General features: G+C 41.3%; 1 protein-coding gene across 4 annotated transcripts; it reads right to left on the bottom strand.

Annotated features, from left to right (window-relative positions):
• Nucleotides 1-3,953: 3,953 nt before the first annotated feature.
• LOC120785124 (SWI/SNF-related matrix-associated actin-dependent regulator of chromatin subfamily E member 1-like) lies at nucleotides 3,954-20,985 on the bottom strand. 4 transcript variants are annotated; one of them, XM_040119520.1, is made up of 11 exons: nucleotides 20,893-20,985; nucleotides 20,260-20,317; nucleotides 17,366-17,409; nucleotides 16,447-16,545; nucleotides 14,181-14,273; nucleotides 13,415-13,546; nucleotides 10,832-11,003; nucleotides 9,939-10,111; nucleotides 9,653-9,754; nucleotides 8,954-9,215; nucleotides 3,954-6,687 (listed from the first exon to the last, which is right to left on the bottom strand). In XM_040119520.1, the coding sequence occupies exons 2-11, from the start codon at nucleotides 20,264-20,266 to the stop codon at nucleotides 6,320-6,322; spliced, it is 1,452 nt and encodes a 483-aa protein (XP_039975454.1). In that variant the 5' UTR covers nucleotides 20,267-20,317; nucleotides 20,893-20,985; the 3' UTR covers nucleotides 3,954-6,319. The 4 variants fall into 4 exon arrangements, with proteins under 4 accessions (XP_039975454.1, XP_039975475.1, XP_039975460.1 ...); XM_040119541.1 differs by having other exon boundaries at nucleotides 14,193-14,273; XM_040119526.1 differs by having other exon boundaries at nucleotides 20,897-20,981.

Raw genomic sequence — 20,985 nt, 5'->3', positions numbered from 1 at the left:
TGTTGCGCTCCGGTGAGCTTCTCCTCCCACCGTCAGGGGCGCCGGTGACGCTCATGCATGCGCGTCAGTCCGAGTGTCACAGACCCGCAGCTCGGTTCAGTCAAGTCCTCTAAAGCTACGGAGTGAAGCAGCCGCGTGTCACCCGGACCACCTACGGGAGCGGCTAAAAGAAACCCCTCCCCGACTCCAAATGATCCGGTCTCCGTACTGAGGAGATCCGACAGCAGTTTGGTTGGTTTCCCTGCAGCAGTGGACAGACAGAGAGCTCTCACGGACTCTGCTGGAGAGACGGTCTGCTGCATGTTGGGTCTGAACACGACGCGTACGAGTCTGATAAACCTTCTTTTATAGAGACGTGATGATGATGATGATGATGATGGTGAACCACACAACTTCACACACTGTAACAAGGGTGCAAAGGTCATTCTTAAAGAAGGGCTGCTGCGCAGCTCATGACGATTTAACGCGGGGCGTCTCGTGATTGTGGCTTCTACTTGCTGCGCCCTCATGCAGGTAATGAAGCCTCAACAAGGGGGACTTTTCGATCCTTCGAGCTGGGAGCCGAGGGGAGTCGTTGAGGTTTTGTAATCTGTGGCTCTGTGTTCACTCTTACGTTTACACGTTGGCCTCAAGCTTAAATCGACGTGAGCCGAAGACGCTTTTAGTTTATTAGATGGTGTTGATGATGTGAAGAGGATGAAGAGCTCCGCTGACACCGTCTTGATTGCATATAAAGGTTTATTACAAAGAAGAACAGCGTCAAGTCAAGGATCTGCAGATCTGCTTGTGAGAGGGTGTGAAGCCGATGAACCACTCTGAAAATCAATCTTGACTACCGACTCTTAAATAAGGCAGTTGTTTTCCTAAAAACTGTCACTAACATATGGTTTCAATCCCAAAGCATTTCCTCGTGTTCAAGCTATGAGGCACCCTCTGAGGACCTTTTGACCTAGGGCCCCTATTTTCAACACACGGTTTCAATTCTACACATATGACCATAAGCCTCACGTTTAGCGGATTGTTCCGTTACCGCCCATTTATAAACCCTCTTTTCCGGTGGCTTCCTTTGCCATCTGTTGGTGGGTCGATGATGTTAAGCCGGTCGCTGCACGCTCCGCCTTTCCTGTTTTCTGGCGCGTCCCTGTCTAAACAGCCGTGCGTTGCGGCCCCGTTTACACGCTTTGCTCTGCCTGCGTCACCTGGACCCTGGGCACGTTTCTGGGCAAACGGGACAAACGGCATCCCGGTCAGGAATGATGACACACACACACACACACACGCTGCCTGACTCCTGCACTGTAGGTATGTGAAGATGTACATGATGTCCCGCTCTACGTCTGCAGTAGGCGCCGAGACCAGGGGCCTCCGACAACTCTTGTTGTGTTGTTTATTATTATGGCCATTTATTATCAGTCCTTTCTTTGCAACAGAATTCCCACCACTCGAAACTAAACCGAGTGCCCCCCCCCCACACACACACACATTTTGTGCATGTGTCATCCTAATCGGGGCGAAAATGAAATGAACCAATAAATCATCTCTGTTTGCTAAACAAGTCTCGTGTCGCTTGTTGTCACTGATCGATTAGAAGGCATCGGATCAACTAAAAGACGCAGAGGGAGGAAGGACGGTCCCAGGGTAAGTTACCATGGACAATGTTTGGTACCTTTTCCCCCATGAGGTACCCAAAGCATCCACATCCTTGCCCTCATGCATAGAGTTGAACGACAATTTCAAGCGTTTGGCACTGCATCAGAAGCCATCCAAGTGAAGTGAAGTCAGGGAGGAAATGGCACCCTGCAGCGACTAGGGCTGGGCGCTGCCTTTCCTCCGGTGGCTTCCGGAACGCGGGCCCACTGGCAGAGGGGACAGCCGCGGGAGAACGGGTTCTTCCCACGGGGTGTGTGATTTACAGTCTGTTGTATCTGAACTGGAATTTTCCGGCCTTCCTCCTGAAACCCGAAAATGGGTGGCTCTTTTGAGGGACGCAGCTGAATTGAGTCAAAAAGAAAATGTTGCATCAGCAGAGCCTGTCACTGTTTGATAGATTTTTTTTATTTATTTATTGTACACTTGATATTTGCTTCATATATTTACTGTCATTCTATGAAATGCAGTACAATGTAGAACTTAAATTATATGGACTAGATATGAGTAGGATTTATTCAGTAATGATTGCTGACTCATTACTGAATAAATCATACTCAATTATTTAAATAGAATCCAAAATACTGACTAATTGAATTGACTAATGAAACTGAATATAAAAAATATGCAGGTGACACGGGGACTTTGTCTGCATATATGTGTATTTAATGAGTGGAAAGTTGCTGTAGATGTAAGTTTCCATTGCATTTAGCTGAGCACAGATTCTTATTCGTACTTCTGGCAGTTGTCCAGCAGGTGGCGCTGCTTGTTTGATCAGGCGATCCACACAGCCCGCCCGCCAGGTGTGCAGCCCCACCTGTGTCCGACCCCGCCCCGTCCCGCGTGCCGAAGCCAGGGGCTGCCGGGCGTCACGAGCTCCCGTCGGCCTCGACTTTCGCTGCAAGTGAAAAGAAAAACACCCATTAACTAAGTTTTTAAATGGACGTATTAAAAAGCAGGATTTGAAAGTTGATTCTTTATTCTGTAGATGACATCAAACTTTGACATCAGTTTCACGTTTACTACACATCACAACCTCTGACAGGGGAGGTGAATAACATTGAGTATCTGGCCACAATGGCACCTGTCGAGGGCTGGAGTTGATGTGCTGGAAGCGGGAGAAATGGCGTAAGACGACGGGGTCAGAGCATCCCCAAGACGGCAGAGATGCAGCGGTCAGTACCCACCAAAAGTGGTCCAAGGAAGGACAACCGGTGAACCGTCGACGGAGTCACGGGTGAGGAGTGAAGGCTGGCCCGTGTGGTCCAGTCCCTCGGAAGAGTCACTGTAGCACAAATTGCTGAAGACTTGAATGCTGGCTACGACGGAAAGCTGTCAGAACACACATAGTGCATTGCACTATGCTGCGTGTGGGGCCCTGTGCACATTGTTCAGGAACAGTTTGAGGAACTCGACAAAGAGTTCAGGGTGTTGACTTGGACTCCAAATTCCCCAGATCTCAATCCCATCGAGCATCTGTGGGAGGTGCTGGAAAAACACGTCCGATCCACTTCACAGGACTTAAAGCATCTGATACTAACGTCTTGGTGCCCGATCCCACAGGACTCCTTCAGAGGTCTTGTGAAGTCCGTGTCTCCCCGGGTCGGGGCTGTTTTGGCGGCACGAGGGTATTTATATCTTTTTTTTTTTTAACTCTAATGTGTTCTACTCTATTTTATACCGTGTTACATACTATCACACACAGATGCAGTATAGTATATGCTCGTTTATCTCAGGTATACGGGAAGATTGCATCAATTTCCAATGTTACACACACTGTTTACATTAATGCACCTTAATATGGAGACTCAACTTTAAATCTGACTATGAATTAATCACACACACAAAATACAGAAGGATGAAATAACGTTTCAAGATAATGAGCTGAGCTTTTAAATTGTACTGGTTTATTCTAATTTCTTGATAACATGAGATCTTGGCTATTTATTTCATACTCTAGTTATTCATTTAATATTGAACACTTTGGGTCTCTAGCACACTTCAGTTTCAATTTATCCTGTAGTTTTTTCTGCTTAGCTGGATCCGTAGCTTTCTTATGGTTTACGGTGTCATGTCCTATGGCTGTGTACTGTACATCGTACGAGAGAAAATACAGTGGACAACCACATTGAGATAGAAAACATAAAAACAATCAGTTTTACAAAATTAAAATTTAAGATAAATTAAGATCTGATTTCCAGATTTAATTCTAAATTCCTAAATGAGTAAGGTTAGAAAAAAAAAAAAAAAGATACACCTGCTGGTGTAGCAGAAATAACCTTGACACAGCCACGGACTGACTGAGAAATCCCCTTTATTTGGATAGGTAAGACAGTACAAAAAAAAAATGCAAAAAACAGGCATATTACTAAAAACAGTCCAATTCAAGTAAGAAAATAGTCCTTTAAATGCATAAGTGACCGAGGTTACATTTGGATGAGGGTAGCCTGTGCATTTCTCTGCTGAAGTGGCTGAACGCTTGTGGTTTTAACAGGACTGTGCAGTCTAAAGGAGCAATGCAATCTTTTAAAAAAATAAAAAATACCCTCATCTTGTTGAGATGTGCTTACAGGTTAAATGCTAATTGAGTCTGTTTCACTTCTGTCTATATAAATGTGATGAATACAGGGAACAAACATCCATGTCTACTTTTTATACTCAATGCAGGTCATTTTTTCGTTTCTTGTGCACATCGTGGGTCCTGTCCTATATGTATATTTCAATTAACAGTTTTCATTGGCCTCAACTCTTTGTTCAAATGCTTACAGGAGAATGGGTATTATTTAGTATAGCATGCAGAGTATGGGTGTACAAATAATTAAAATGGGGCTTTCTCCAGACCTGGAAACTGTCTCTACCACAACGACAAGATGCATCATCCCCAGCCAAATGGCATCTGATTCAGAGTACAGGTTTATGACGAAGGCTGAATTGAATTATATTTGTCTAAAATGTTCCACTACATCTCTAAAAACAAAGTAGAACTAACAGTAGTTTTTTTGCAAGTCAAACAAAATGATAAAGTAGAAAATTCAAAGGATTTAAAAGGAAGTCGGGAGGGTGTGGAGGGGTCCTTTCATGCAACGTTACCCTTTATCATAAGAAATTCTGCCCAGCTTTCAGAGGTCAGACGCCCCCTGGAGTTCGCAGCTGTGCTCTCATTTCAGACAAGTACAAGGGCTGATTTCAAGGTGTATACACCAGTGCCGAGGAACATACAGGTATGTGTACTCAAACATTTCAGCCACATCCAACAGTATTAAGTGTACACAGTGGGAGTTATGTATGTATACTAAAAACAGCCACGCCTTCTCCATACAGGCAACTAACTCCGGAAGTCTCTTCATCCTGATGTCTTTAATGTGTCCTGGGCAAGTTGGTACTATAGAACAACGTACACACTGCTACTTGACATGAGTCCCCTTCTCACAGTAGTGCGGAGATATAGAATAAAGCTGAAGAGATCAGACGATTTATCCATCAAGAGAAAACTAACGGGCAGCTATTCCCATAATCGATTAATCATTTCAATCACTTTCACAAGCAAGAACGTGCTCTAACCTCCAGCCTCTCAGATGGGAAAATGTTCTGCTTTTTCTATTGTAAACCAAATATCTTTGGGTTTTGGGCTGTTGGTCGAAAACAAGACATTTTTAGCATTTCACAGACACAATGTAGATATCAGCCACCAAGTGTTTACTCTTTGCTTGAGTGAGGTCAGGTGTTACAAGTACGCTGGGTCAGTTTAAAAGGTACTGCAAACCAGTTTCAAGAGAATGGTTTTTCCAGCAGATTTATGACAGCACAACCCAATGCCTAGTATGGGGCCCTGTGATAGGTCAGAACACAATTTAACATGACTGCTGGGCTTCCGTAGGAAAGCTCATCCAACCTTTGGCACATTCAACGGTGTACTGAGAGGAAAGATGTCACCTTGGACCCTGGGTCGTTTGAAATCAAGCATCTTATAGTTCGAGAAAATAGCTGCCACATTAATTGCTAATGAAAATAATGGGTAGTTGCAGCGCTATGCAGATTTGTTTTGACCTTTGACAATTTCATCTGGGTAAAGGTCAGCATTACTACTAATGCTGTGATGGTGGACCCTGCCAACTGGAAATACTGTCTATCTGAGGTAACAGACAATAAGCAGGAGCAGGTGAGTAACAGTGATGTAAAGGTGTTCAGTGAGATACCTGACCATGATGTTATTGCTGACCATCTGCAGTTCAACAGCCCCCTAGTGTCCTGTTTTCAATCTGTATCTGGTTATTTTAGACTTAAAAAACCATCCAGTGGCATGATTAGAAAGGAGAATGGCTTGTACCATGCCTGGAGCACAAACTCAGTTGGGTCAACTCTTGCACTCACTTGTGACATTTCACACATCGTTGCTGAATAGATTTAAAGGAAACATACGCAGATTTAAGTGAAATTCTAATTTCCCCTTGTTTGGTCCAGATGCATGAAGCGGGACGATGAAAACCCTACGTAGCTCAATGGAATACATGTTACCTATTTGTTGACCTTGATGACAGACCCTCAACCATTCAGCACTTCCCATTCTCAACATCTGTAATGATAAAAGCCGCCATACAAATCCCACTTCTTCCAGAGCTGCTGCTCAGGGAGGACTTCTACAGCTACCACTGTGTATCTAACACGCTGACAATTACATATCATACTGTTGGCTGCTTTGGCTGGGGGGTAGTAGTGTTGGTGGAGGAGGAGCTGGTTCTTCTGAGGCAGGGGGAGGCGGAGGTGCTGCGGACACGTTAGGGTTGGCTGCACTGGAATTGGTTTCCTGGGCCACTGGGGGATCTGGGGCTACTACTCCGGGGGTGCTGTCTGAGGGTGGAGGGGGCATGCTGTTGTTGCTGCTGCTGCTGTCGTCACTGGGGGTGCTGCTGCTAGGAGTGCTGCTCTCCCTGGGAGGCTCAGGGGGAGGACTTGCTTTATCAGAGGCACTAGAGGGAGGATCTGATGGAGGAGGTGGGGCAGGAGGGGGGTCTGAGGAGGGCTCTGCCGGCGCTGCTTTATCTGAGGAGGGAATAAAGGATAGACAGAGATTTACTTAGCAAACTGATGTTTGAGCACTTGTAATTTTCTTAAAGAAATTTTCTTTAAGAATGAGGTTGGCATTAAAGCTAAAACAATTAATCAATTAAATAATGATCTATTTAATTAACTATTTCGATTAATCATTTAAGTCATTTTACGCAAAAAAGGTCAAAATAGGCTGTATTGGCTTCTTCACAGTGGCAGCTGTCTGTTGATTGATTATCTTTGGGCCGTTGGTCAGGCGAAACGAGGAATTTAAACATCGCCTTGGCCTCTGTCCAGGCCTGCAGTGGCTACGGGCAGGGGTGCGTTTTGCCCAACCAATCATAAGTTACGGTCAGCAAATGTAAAAATAGCACAGAAAATTTTAGTTCCGTTTCTAACTTCTGATTAGCTGGGCAGCCAACAGCCGGCCTCCAAACCCGCTACACTGCCCACCCCCTCTACTTGTCCCATTCAGGCACAAACACACAGAGCTCTGAAACAGACCTGTCCACCGCGCAGTGTCTGATGGAGCCTGCCGAGGCTGAGGGGTGTTGCTATGGCAACCATAAACTCTTACGACTCAGATTTGCAAACACACAGGGCAAGGCAAAGCAATTAAAAGCACACACGCGCACAACAAATTTGCGTTCTAAATGTTAGTTCAACTTCAGTTAAGTTTTTGTTTGTTAGTCTTAATTTGGTCAGGGATCATGTACAAAATAGGGATCTGAGAGAGAGGAGATGCTTTGCACCAGATTTAACTAGTGAATTTCCATCAAGTCAAATTTATCCAATGAATTAGCAAAATCTAGCCTCTGGAATAAACTCTGAGTTCAAGTCAACTCAGTTTGAGTCATAACTGAGTTAAAGTAAGTCTTTTAAGGAGTTAACGGAACTCTTGACTAAAATGCCACTCTCACCATCAGTTACGTTGAATGTGGACCCTTTCGTCGTGTTAAAACTTAAAAATACAGTATGTTCCGTCTAGTACTTATGGAGTTAACGTTTCAAAACACCAAAAAGATTTTAGGTGTAAATGACTACAAAACACACCATACTGATAATTACTACAAATGTCTTACTTTCTTCCAACAAATCCATAGCCTGTTCAAAACTCCATGCGGCTTGAATACTTACCTGGGTAGTAACAAGTTACATTTTGAATAATGTGCTTTTATTCACTAATGGTGTAAAAATGTTACAGCAAACATTCCCATTTGAAACAAACTGCTTGAAGGGCAGCATAACAGTAGGGAAATTGTGTGGTCAAATTGAAAGGGCAAATAAAAAAGTAAAAAAAACAAGAAAAACAAAGGGGCATTTGATGATATTGACCCATGAGAAGTCACTAACAAATACCTTGGACATGGATGAATGTGTTAGAATTTTTGCCAAGGGAAATAGGAGGTAGACAGACGGACAGAAATAATAATAAAAAAAAGGAATAGAAACATCGCTAATGTACTGTGCATACAGCCTACAGTCCGGCTCCTAGTCCGCTTCTCTAACCTCTGGGCTACCTACCGCCCAAGTTGCCCACCTATTATTTCTACCAGTCCAACCTAATATAGCAGGCTAAAACCGGCCCTGGCTTCTGTTAAGTTGGGAAGGGCAGTTTTCACTATTTTCTTGTAGACAAGACGATTATTTGATAAAATAGTTAGTTTATCAGCGGCAAATTAATCCGCAGTTGGTGCTATATTGAGTGTTTCTGGCAGCAGGACAGTGTACATGACACTGCGTCAAAATAAACCAGAGTGAGTGCAGTCATAAATAGATAAATGTGTGTGTACTTTCTGGAACCAGTAAACAACAAGGTAAACATTTAATGATGTTTAAATCCTTGTTTTTGCTTAATAAATATGTTTAATAATAACAACATGGAAAAGTTGGTAACAGGCTGAAAATCCTTTAAAAATTATTCATTTCTTCATGATTTAAATTATGAAGTGGATTTTTGATTTAATAGAAGTATAATTTTTATGGTAGTCAAACTTTAGAAAGCACTTTAACTGATAATGTAAATTAAGTGCTTAAAGACTGTGTACCGATGAAAGAATAAAACAGTACAGAAAGAAATGTACACTAAACTCACTCAAATGACAATTGGATTTTAAGGGTCCGAAATTTGAATGTTAAAGATTTTAATTAAAGCCTAAACAAAATTTTAAGTTACCCCAAAAAAAAACAAAAAACACTTTAAACATTAAATCAAAATACAGCACACACATACATACACACACAGCACACACACACGTACCTGTTGCCATTGGTTGGGTCATGTCCTCCTCCTTGGTCCCTGAAGTGGGGTTAGCTGTGCTTTTGGCATTAGCACTGCTCTGCTCTGCAGCTTTGCTTCCAGCAGCCTCCTGCTGCTGTTGTTGAGCCTGCTGAGCTGCTTTCTCTGCCTGCTCGGCTGCCTCACGCTCTCTCTCCTCCGCCCGGCGCCGGGCCGCCTCTTCAGCGGCAGCCATCTCTGCTGCAAGCTTCTCCATATCCACCTCAACCTTCTGACTGCACAGCTGGAGACACACGAAACACTGGCTTCAACAAAACTCAATTCTCCATTTACAAAAGAGCCTTAAATTGTTTTCAGATTGAATGTGAAGCTAAAGAACAACATGGAGGCTCACTCATTTATGTAAATAAAATCTAAGTCTATAAAATCTATCGCCGCTGATAAGCTAATTCATAGTCTATAAAATCTAAGTCAATTTTTGATTTACAAAAGTCAATGCTTCTTTTGTCTTCTACAAATCATAACGTTTTAGAATTCAGTGTATTCTACATGAGTAATAATGTTCTCTCTTTGTGATCAGGTTCATATTTACTTCAGAGGTAATTAGATAAGATCAGTCTATGATTGCACATTATTCCAAACGGATCTTTAGCAATCTGGAATGAGACCTCAACCTCACTACACAGTCGGCTGTCTCTACGTGAATAAGTACTGCTGTACCCGCTTGAGTTCAGTGTTGAATGAGTCAGTTGTCTCCAGGAAGCGTCTTTTCTTATCTTGGTGGCGATCCTCGATCTGCAGAAGTTCTGCCTCCAGCTTCCTCTATAATCAACAATAGACAAAGGATGAAGCACAAGGGTGTCTCAAAGGTTCAGTAGTAACTGAGTAACTGGCATTAACATTCTCCTATATGATCAAGCTTTTTCAGGAGAACAAAAAGACTACTGAGCTTTTCCCAGCTCACTTATTCTCTGGCCGTGGCAAAGAATATGTCCTGCCAACCCACCTGGTGCACCATAAGAGACTGGACCTGCCTCTTAAGGACCTGCATGCGGGCTGTGGTGACCACCGAGCGAACATCAGGCACCACAATCTCACTGAGGATGTCGCTGATGAGCCGGTGGTTCCTCTGAAAGCGGGCAGCTGCTGTGTGCTTCACTGAAAAACCATCGTCATAATCTGGGCAGAATATAAAGAGGAGATTTAACTGACCACCATGAGGGAGGTGGTTACCTGGTTACATAGGCATGCTCTGAAAATGTCCACCCTAAAACTGCATTCAAACCACATTAACTCTTAGACGTGCAAATAACAAGAAAATTCCTACTAACAACAGCACTCTCTGTGCTTTGTAGCACTTTAGACAGAGAGACTAGGACAAAAATTGGACTTCAACATTATACTTTGAGAGCATGCAGGTCACACAGCTTTCAGGCACTCGACTTTTATGTGGGTCATTTTCACAGAATTTGGAAGTCATTCCAGACACTTGACATTTTTGACATCTTGCTAGCATAGTTTTAACTTGTAAGCCTTTCACGTGGTCACGTGTCACTGTCCCAGAGTCAGCGCTGGTGACGTTAGATGAGAGCTATGATGCCCAAAACTACCACTGAGATGAAATGTCCTGAGATGCTCTGAGAATAACTAACAATAATTGATGTCCATGCATAATGAATAATGTCAGATTACTATTTCTTACTTCATGGGCTATTTGACATTTTTGTGGTAATGCATGTACGGTAATAACACGGTAGTAACAAAAAACATTAAAATAGTGATTTGGAAGTTGATTACCACGGCAACGGTCAAAGCTTCGAAGCGTTGATGCAATCAGATCAACCCTATAACTGAGGCACTCTGACAAATGATTTTCAAATGCCTATATGTAAAACTTGCCATCAGGGTCTTCAGCAGGCTGAATGCTCATATATGGCTCGCCTTTGTCCATACGACTCTGCCTCTGCCTGCTCTCCTCCTCCATTGCCGCCTCAGCCCGGTTCTTAGCATTGATGTAGGCCAGGTAGGCCGGGGAGTTGTGGTAGGCCTTCAAAGAGTCATTATACTCAATCTGACGAGGGGAGAGAGAAAAAGAAAACAATAAGCTAACTGTCTGCTCTTACATTCTAACGATCCTTTATGTGATTTGTTATGAACTGTAAGTTAGGCCCAAACCTGCTAAAGTGCAGGCTTTTTCCACAGCTAACGGGATCCTTTAGGGTGAAACCCATATCCTTAGAGATCATATTATTATTATTATTATTAATAATATAATTTTAGATGAGTACACACAGGTTAATGATGTGTGTTGGTGTAATTATCAATTAATTTTTTTTAATGTAAAATATACAACAAAAATAACATAGCTACAGTTAAAAGGACCAATCCTGTTTTAATATGTAAAACTAAAGGAAAAACAAAACAAAAAACCCACACACAGCTCAGTTAAAGCTTTCTTACTGTTAAGATTTTTTTATACATAGTCCTTCTGTTTCAGAGGCTCAAAATTAATTGGACAACTGACGGACCATCAGTTTCATGGCCAGCTGTGCCCTGTTCCCTCATTATTTCATGACAAATGAAGCAGATAAAAGGTCTGGAGTTTATTCTAAGTGTTGAATTTGCATTTGGTAGCTGCTCAGTAGCAAGCTCAACAACACCAGAAGGCCACGAAGACCACGGAAGACAGCAAGCGTAGACTCAAAACCATGCTCACCTCATATATGATCGAGTGCTGATCATACAATTCTTAAAAAGTATTCAGACCCATTCACTTTCTGTATACTTCGTAACATTGTACTTGAGAAAACTGCCATTTTTGCCCATCAGTCTACACGCAGTAATATATAGTAAAATAAAGTGAAAACATGTTTTTAAAATTTTTTGCAAATTTATTAAAAGTCAAAACAAATCTCTTATTTACAAAAGTATTCAGATCCTTTGTTTGCTTTAATTTTCCTTGAGATGTGTACGGAACCTGATTGGAGTCCGTCGGTGGCAAAATTGAATTGCTGGACAGACCGGTCTCACTGAAAACAACCCCCACAGAATGATTTTGCCACCACCATGCTTCACTGTTGGGATGGTATGGTTGGCAGGTGCTGACAGCCCGCTTGTTGTATGCCAGTGTTTAAAGAGAGCCTCTGAGAGCATGAGAATAAAGATTCTCAGGTCTGATGAGACAAAATTTGAGCCCTTTGGCCAGAACTAAAAACATTATGTCTGGTGAAGTGTGGGCACTGCTAATCACCTGGCTAATACCATCCCTTCTCAATGAAGCATGGTGGTGGAAGCATCGTGTTATGGGGGGGCTTCTCAGCAGCAGATACAAGGAGACTGGTCAGAATTGAGGGAAGGATGAATGCAGCCAAATCCTTGAAGAAAACCTGCTTCAGAGTGCACGCAACTTGAGACTGGGGCAATGGTTTACCTTTCTGCACGGCAACCCAAAGCACACAGCCAAGACAGCCCTGGAGTGGCTTCAGGATCCACAGAAAAACTATGGAGAGACCTGAGGGTAGCTTGAGAGGATCTGCCAGGAACAGTGGGATAAATTGCCCAAATCCAGATGTGCAAAGCTTGTAGAGACTTACCCAAGAAGACTCAAAACAGTAATGGCTTTGAAAGTGGCTTCTACAAAGTACTCAATTAAAGGTCTGAATACATTTGAAAATGAGATTTCAATTTGTGATTGATTTTTAATAAATTTGCAAAAATTTCTAAAAACGTGTTTTGACTTTGTCACTGTAATTGTTCAGATTGTAGACTGATGAGCAAAAATAGCAATTTTATCCATTTACAATAAAATCTACTACACAAAGCGTGCAGCGAGTGAAGGGGTCTGAAAGCTTTCTGAAGCCACAATAAAGGCTCACTGGCGTTCAAGATAACTTCATCAATCATCAAAGTGTGTGTTAAGAACTAAATCATCCAGATGTCAATTAACGGGATAGTTTTAGTCTGAAGTAATTAAGCCGTGTTTGAAAAACAGGGTCCTGTTCATCACTGGATGAAACTACATCACGGTTATTTTTTCAGAACCTCAACACTGCAGATCATTTTGCATGTCAGAAGACAAATATATACAACTAATGCAAATGAATCAATTGACAGAAAGTAAATAAATGACAGTTCTTAGAAATGATCATTTTGATGACATGTAAAGTTAAAATCCAAGACATCCTCTGGTCACCGCTTCTAAATTTTTCAATTGCTGTTAGACTGACTGACTGAAACTGCTTTTAAATGGATCTCTCGTTGTGTTTGTTACTTTGTCTTAACTGACACTTCAAGCTGACAAAATCCTATTATACTAACAGTATGAGTAATGATAAAACTGTTTCTTCTCACCACCAGATGCTTTAAAAGACTTTCCCACCTCATAACAGTGAAATGCACATAAATTAAAATCTTGTTAAGTACAGAGACAGTACTGTGCAGACCTGCGCCCCAGCAGCAATTAGCATTCTTCTGGTCACCCACCTTCTCAGCTTCGTACTCATTCAGGTAGTCCTGTTTCTCTTCATCTGTCAGGTCCCTCCACATCCCTCCGATAATCTTTCCGATCTCCCACAGCTTCAGGTCTGGGTTGGATGCCTTCACTTGGTCCCATACCTTGCACACGCACACAAATGCAAGACACAAACACATGCAAAAGCAGAAGCATTGCCCCACACACGACACACACACACACACACACACACACACAAACATAACATATGGTCACTACAGGTCAACTGCAGTTAATTGTAAATAAGGTCACTACAAGACAGTGAAGGAAATAAAGGATGAAAAAGTGCAAACGAAGGAACTAACAGCTCCTAAATCATGCATCTACTGGACAGAATTATCAACTTCAAAAAAGTAAAGCATTAAGTGCTGCAAAAGGACAGGATGGAATAGAAAGAAATATTTCTACAGACAGAATCGCTGGTTTTAGGTCAACATGAATGTTTAGAGTAGATTTTGTCAGCCGTAAAACTAGAGAAGCAGGGAAGAAAGGGCCATACAAGGAAAGAAGGGGCAGAAGCAGATCATGCTTGCGCATGCTTGTTATTTCTCTTTAGTGCCGACAAACACAGGAGGCTACTGTAAGCCAACGGGATAACAGAGTGGAAAGTCTCCACTAGATGGTTGAGGTGGTGGTGAGGCGTCATGGCTTGGCTGTCTCCCACCCTCAAATTGCTGCACCTTTTCAGGGGATGGGAGGACAAGCAGTAAAAGCAGACACCGTGGATGGGTGTCTTACCTTCCTGCTTACCTTCCGGCTGTACCGCATGTAAGGCATCAGTGGCTTGTCTGGAGGTTTGGGAGGCTTTGGGACGGTGATGCCTGAGGAGTTCTGTGGGAGGAGGAGAGAAAAGGAGAGAGAAAAGGGGGACAAAGAAGTGGAGAAAAGTATAAATGGGGATAAAGAAGGGATGTAGGTCAAGGGGAAACAAAAAAAATGAAGGACAGAGGTTCAGAGAGAGGGGAAAGAAAAGCAAATAATCTGTAATAAAATATCAGCAGATGATGGTCTTATCATAGTGTACATGTAAACATGACAACTCATAAAATTTAAGTGGCCCTGAACGCTTTATAACAACCTGATAAAAGCATTAATGGTGCATGTCAACCTGTTTACACGCTGGGCTGACCTGAATGCCTCGAATTTTCGGAGCATCTACCATTGCCATGGTAACCAATGTCTAAATCAGTATTTGAATGCTATCTTTTAAAAAAAAAAAAAAAGATTATTATTTTTGTTAGTTTATTATACATGCATTACCACAAACTTTAATCACTTCAAACTGCAGGTTGCACTAACATCAGCCATAACAGCAAAAAGAAAATTTTAGCTGTTGCAAGATGGCTAAGCTGTTACTTACAATTTTCAGGTGATTTGCCAGTTCCCTTTGGCATATCTGGCACACTCGACTTTTTGGGGATGATCTTTGCAAATTTGGAAGTCATTCCAGAGACTTGACTTTTTTGACATCTTAATTGCATAGTTTTAACTTGTAAGCCTTTCACGTGGTCACGTGTCACTGTCCCAGAGTCAACGCTGGTAACGTTAGATGAGACCTATGATGCCCAAAACTACCACTGAGATTAAATGTCCTGAGATGTTCTGAGAATAACTAACAATAATTGATGTTGATGTATAATGAATAATGTTCGATTACTATTTCTTACTTCATGGGCTATTTGACATTTTTTATATAGTAATTCTTAAAAAAAATAAGAAAATAAAAAAAATAAATAAACGCAGCATTGGAATACTGATTTGGACGTCGATTACCATGACAATGGTAGAAGCTTCAAAGTCTCGAGGCATTTGGGTCAGCCACTAAGTCAAATCAAAATCCCCTCGTTATCGTACGATCCCTCCACTGCTTCTCAGCGCAGAAACAGTGTTTCGGGGAAGCAAAAGGGGGAATTGGGTACTCTGTCTAACTCAGACTGCTGATGCTTCATATTAGCTTCAGATAAAATATGGAATACATTTTTGCACTGAACAAGGAGTGTCAAATGTTCTAATAAGGTTTTTCCGGGAAAAATAATAGACTGGTAAATTATCAATCACAATGACTGATTGTTTTCCCCAGTTATTTAAGTTTATTAAGTTTGCTGGTATTGTTAAGCCTGATGATGAATTATTATTGTGTTTTATAAGTTGACACTGGAATTATCCTGTCATGCAATTTACACTTCAACAATTTTACCTATGAACTATGTCCTTTTTGCTATAATGATGAACATCACTTCAGAACCTTAGAATTAAATCAAAGTAATTTTAAGCCCAACCAACTTGTTAAGAAACTTTTTGTCAAGCACTAAAACTTGCTGTTGTTTTAGTGGCATAATTAACAAACAGTCTCAATGAGTACAAGTAAAAATTCTTAGCCTAAACATAGCTGTTAGCATCATGCACTGAGCCTAACTGAGTTGCATTTCACTATATGATGGGGAAATGATGGTGGCCTTTTAAAAAGAAACTGTGGAGGCTGTAAATGAGCACCTAGTATGAAACTGAACAGAACCTCTCTCTTTTCTCATCTAAAACCTGAATTAATGCAGCCCAAATGAAGCTTTATATCCCCAAACCTCCTCCTGATTTCTGACTCAAATCTGAATGGCTTAGCTACTGTCACCACCAAACACCTGTATTACTAACAATCTATATCTAATTCCATTTCCTGTGTTTAAATGCTTAACACCTTTTTTCCCTTCACCTTTGGTTTTCACAAACTAGTCTTCTTAGTTTCAATATAACATTTATTAAAATAGCCTAACTCCATCTTTCCTCTCAAAAAAATTCTGTCACCTTTTTCATTATGATCATCATCATCACAACAGCCTCTGTATTAGCCCCATCTTATCAGCCTTTTAACACTGCTGTCTTTTCACATTTTTCCTCATACCTGTGCATTTTGTCCATGACATTTTCTTAACCCTCCCCCTCTTATCCTACGCCCCATACCCTTTTCCTAAACCCCATACCCTCTTCCCTCCCTCCATCAATTCATTACCCTGCTGGAGCCTCCGGAGCTCCCTCCCAGCCGGAGGTTGTTGTAGGCCAGATGGCTGTAAGGGTTGTAGCCCACAAACCCAGGGGTGGAAGGCATTTGCTGATGGAAGACAAATGAGACAAAACACGAATGAGAAATGGCTCACAAACAAGAGGGGGAAGAGGGACAACATAAATAAATGTAAAAAAAAAAAAAAATTGTGAAGAGAGGGGGATCATGAAAAATTATGTATTTTTTTTGCTTGTTTGTTTTCCATGATGTCATAATGCAAGGTAAAAAAAAACAGAAAAAAAAAAGAGGGCTGGCATTCAGAATGAGCGCACAACATGTGAATGTTGCATGTAAACCAGGACCTTACAACAAGTGCAAATGATTTAAAGCACAAGTTGCATTTATTTAACCGTGTGACTGTACCGTTGCACTTCAACTTTACACAATGTTGTGCCCTGCTGCTGAATGTAAGCAACTGAAAAGCAACAAAAAAAGCATGTCGATTCATTAACTGTATGTATGTCTGCTAACGTTAAAAGTGCTAATCTTTGAAATTAGAAGTCAAAAAAGTTCTCAAATCAGATTTCAACAGGAACTTGTTCCCCAGTAGCAATAATGCTTCATAAAAGCACCTGAGGCAAACTGACCCTTTCTGCACAAAACCTTGAATAAGTGGTGGTATGACAGGAAAAAGCAGGAGTGAGAGTGATGATGGGGAGCTGAACAAGATTTGTAGCAAGTTCTGTACGTTAAGACCGAGAAGATATTAAATGAAAGCAATATAAAAAGTGGATAAAGAGGGAGTAAGACAGCATGAAAAAGAAAAAAACGAACCAAAACGAGTGTACTAACATGTACTAACCGTGAATTAAGCTGGCCACTAAACAGTAGATGCTAAGACTGAGAGAACTGAGAGATGTACACTTACTGTTGTTGGGGCAGGGGGAGGGGGAGGGGCGTAGGATGGCCGTTCTGTTCAAGAAAGAAGAATAAGTAACGTTAGTGAGCTATTACATCAACCTGCTTTGTATGGTTTAATTATTTTATGGCTATGATTACTTTATATTTATCGGTTTAAATAATTCTTATGAACAGTAGTAGTTTATAGATAACACTGGGACCGCCTCCTAAACATCAATGATACAAATCATCAGTCAAGGAGTCCCTGAGTCTGACCTTATTTTGCTTGTAGAATCACTGCAACAGAACAACACAGGTACACAATATTGCAGGCCAATACCTTTACAAAGTGAGTCTTATCTCAAAACAAGCTAACTGCATACCTACTGTAAATGTAACGGAATTAGAAGAGTGATAGGGAAGGAGCAATGATGCACAGCACAGAGGTGTAGTGTGTGTCTTGTTTATCCACCATCATTTCTCCTCCATGGTCAGATAATCTACTTATCAACCAAATGCTACTGTGCATTCTCTGCCATCTAGTGGGACTCAGGTTTGCAGTGCCTTTGAACATCATCTCTGATGTGAAAACATCTGATTTACATATCGTCAAGGACATACAGTTAGGTGAATAAGTATTTGGACAGTGACAGAATTTTTATAATTTTGCCTCTGTACACCACCACAGTGGATTTGAAACAATGTCTTCAACATGTGATTGAAGTTTAGACTTTCAGCTTAATTCATGGGTTTTAACAAAAATATTGCAACAACCGTTTAGGAATTAAAGCCATTTTTTTTACATAGCCCCTCATTTTCAGAGGCTCAAAACTAATTGGACAGTTGACAACTGATCAGTTTAATGGCCAGCTGTGGCCTGTTCCCTCATTAAGGCGTGAAAAATTAAGCAGATAAAAGGTCTGTAGTTGATTCCAAGTGTTGAATTTACATTTGGTAGCTGTTCATGGGAACCTTCAATATGCAGTCCAAAGAGGTGTCAATGCAAATGAAGGATGCCTTCATTAGGCTAAACAAAACAAACGTATCAGACAGATGGCAGAAACTTTAGGACAGGCTGAATCGACAATTTGGCTCATTCTTTAAAAGAAGAAATGCACCGGCGAGCTCAGAATTCTTTCTCTTGGTGAAGAAAAACCCAAGTGAGCAGGCTTTACTCACTGTAGACAAAAGTGAGGGCAGAAAGATCCATATGCAAGCAGCAACTGAAGGAGGCACCAGTAAAGACCTGACAAACCATCTCAAGGGAGGAAACTCTGCATATATATTATGTTTGTTCATCCAATTACTTTTGAGCCTCTGAAAATTAAGGACCATGTATAAAAACTGTTAATGCGATATTTTTTTAAACTCCTTGAATTAAAGAGGAGTCTACATTTCAATCACATCTTGATGGCTTTGTTTCAAACCCATTGTGATGGTGTACAGAGGCAACACTGCTAAAATTGTGTCACTGTCCAAATACTTAGACCTAAGACTGTATGTGTTTGTATGTAAATGAGATGTTTTCACATCAAAGATGTGGTTCAAAAGGTACTCAAAACCTGAGTCTTCTTATAGTTGATTAAAGAAATTTAAGACTCCAGCTCTGCAGAAGCACAGGACTGTATTGTAACTGATTACTGAGATAATCAGTAATGTAGAATTTCTTTTGTTTATACCTAAGGTGTATTGGTGAACAAACATCTGTACGAATGTTAAGCATCTTTAACAATGAAAACCACTGCACAGTGTAGCATGGACGGAATAATCGATAACCAGCCATGAAACACTACAGTCAGAATTTCCTTTTCTCTGATGGAAACACTGGTGGAGCTTTGACAGTCCCTCGAAGCACACTTCTAGCACTCTGAGAGCATTACTTTGTAGGTACCTGTGTTGTAGCTGTGCTATTAGCTCTACTACTATTGGCTCCCTAGTTGGCCATCCCTGCTGTTTACTGCAGTTAATGTTACTGTTTGTCAGCCCTAAATATCTTATGTTCTGAATACAGCAAAGTTACCGGGCGCCATGTGTTGTGTTTACTGCCACTGCAGAGGAGTAAAACGTGTTCATGTACAACGTTGTTTCTCAGCTCTCATCTGGCTTGATAATGCTAACAGCATCAGCTGCTATTTGTGAAGGACACAAGCTGAGTCTACGGTTAGCCAGTGTTCTGCTTCTTATACCTGGCGTAGCAGCTGCCATCAGTCAGGGAGTCAAAAGTCAAACTAGTCCTTAGAGTCTTGCCCATTTCATCGCAGTTAAGGCTGAACCAAACTTTCAAATCCAAGCAGACAGAAAATATCTAAATTCGATCAGGAAAGACCTTTTTACACACATTAGAAATTTTGTTGGGGAGAGGGAAAAAAAAACCACAAAAAAACCCCCAAATCCCTTAATGTAAACTGGACTGATATCAAGCAATGTCCCCCCAGTACCCCAAGAAAGATAAAATACTTTCTTTATTACATGCCTACAAAGATTAACAAGCATCCATGTCATAGTAAGTACTAAATTAAAAGGTAACGTTTGATTTAGGAAGTGGGGGGGAAGAAACAAACAAAACAAAAACAAAAAACCCGCTGCCGTAGACCTGATGCTGTATGTTACATCTGCATCTGTGATTGTCTACAGATACAAGGGCCAGGGATTTTTTTAGGGGGGGGGTTGTTGCCATTTTGTGATAGTGCTGATCCCACTGAATTGTACTTTTTGTTTTTTGTAGCGCCATGCTCTTTTTATACTACGGTCCCCATTCAGGGTAAGGTCTACGAATTAAAGCAAAGGAAAAAGTTTACTATTCAATAATGGTTATTTACAAAACTCTCAAATGTGCTTTCTGCAATATTAAGACCACCACCACTATTAAGTCAATAATTAAGTGAATTTTCGTCTCTACTACTAAAATGCATGTTTACTTACTTGACATCGTGGCTGCAGACTTGGCTAAGGGGAACAGGGTATTCCCATTCTGGTTAACCTGTATAAGAAAACATGAGCAAAAAAAATAAATAAAAATCAGCCACATTAGTTAGTTCAACTACAACCACTCTGCTAGTGCAGTTTAGTTGTTTGGTAGACAACGCAGCAATAGAAACTGGTAAACAACTGAAAATGACCGTCTACCGCTAGTAACCATTAGTGAAAACAACGGCTGCCGGGCCCTAAAAAGCTAGCATACCCGGATTGGCCTACTAGCCGACACCCGCTAACACAAAGAGACCTTTTGCCCCATAAAAACGTTGATGCTGATATCTGATCAATAGATTTGGAATCATTTGGTTTCAAGAAAAGTGCGCACACTATCACGCGTTTATACAGACCGACTGACGCTTCTGACTTGTAGGATGTTTGAATAAACCTCGCTGTTGATGCTACAGTAACGGACAGTACCAGATCGCGCTAGCTCCGCACATGGAGGTAATTCGCTTTTTTTTACTAGTTAAATCCCTAAAAGGAAAACCAAACACATTTTAACCGTTTTACATCAAAGTTAAAAAATGTTAAGCAAGTTAAATTGTTGAAGTAATGAAGCTGGAAACAACGTAAACGTACTCACTCAATTGTCCTTTGTTCCCTCTGTAAGGCGCTTGATCCGCCTTTCACACACAGACCGGAAGTGTTGTCTACTCTCTAGGCGGCAGAGAG

The sequence above is a fragment of the Xiphias gladius genome, chromosome 3, assembly GCF_016859285.1.
Source record: "Xiphias gladius isolate SHS-SW01 ecotype Sanya breed wild chromosome 3, ASM1685928v1, whole genome shotgun sequence".
NCBI classification, from domain to species: Eukaryota; Metazoa; Chordata; class Actinopteri; order Istiophoriformes; family Xiphiidae; genus Xiphias; species Xiphias gladius.
The sequence above is the reverse complement of the archived record's forward strand: the minus strand, read 5'-3'. Positions and strand labels throughout refer to the sequence as shown.

Bases quoted from the DNA above. Each gene is read 5' to 3' on its own strand.
- LOC120785124 (XM_040119520.1), bottom strand. The intron at 14,274-16,446 runs GTAATGAATTGA...CTCCTCCCACAG, and splicing joins GCTCCGGAGGCTCCAGCAGG to AACTCCTCAGGCATCACCGT. The intron at 10,112-10,831 runs GCAAGTTTTACA...TATTCTGCCCAG, and splicing joins GCCTGCTGAAGACCCTGATG to ATTATGACGATGGTTTTTCA.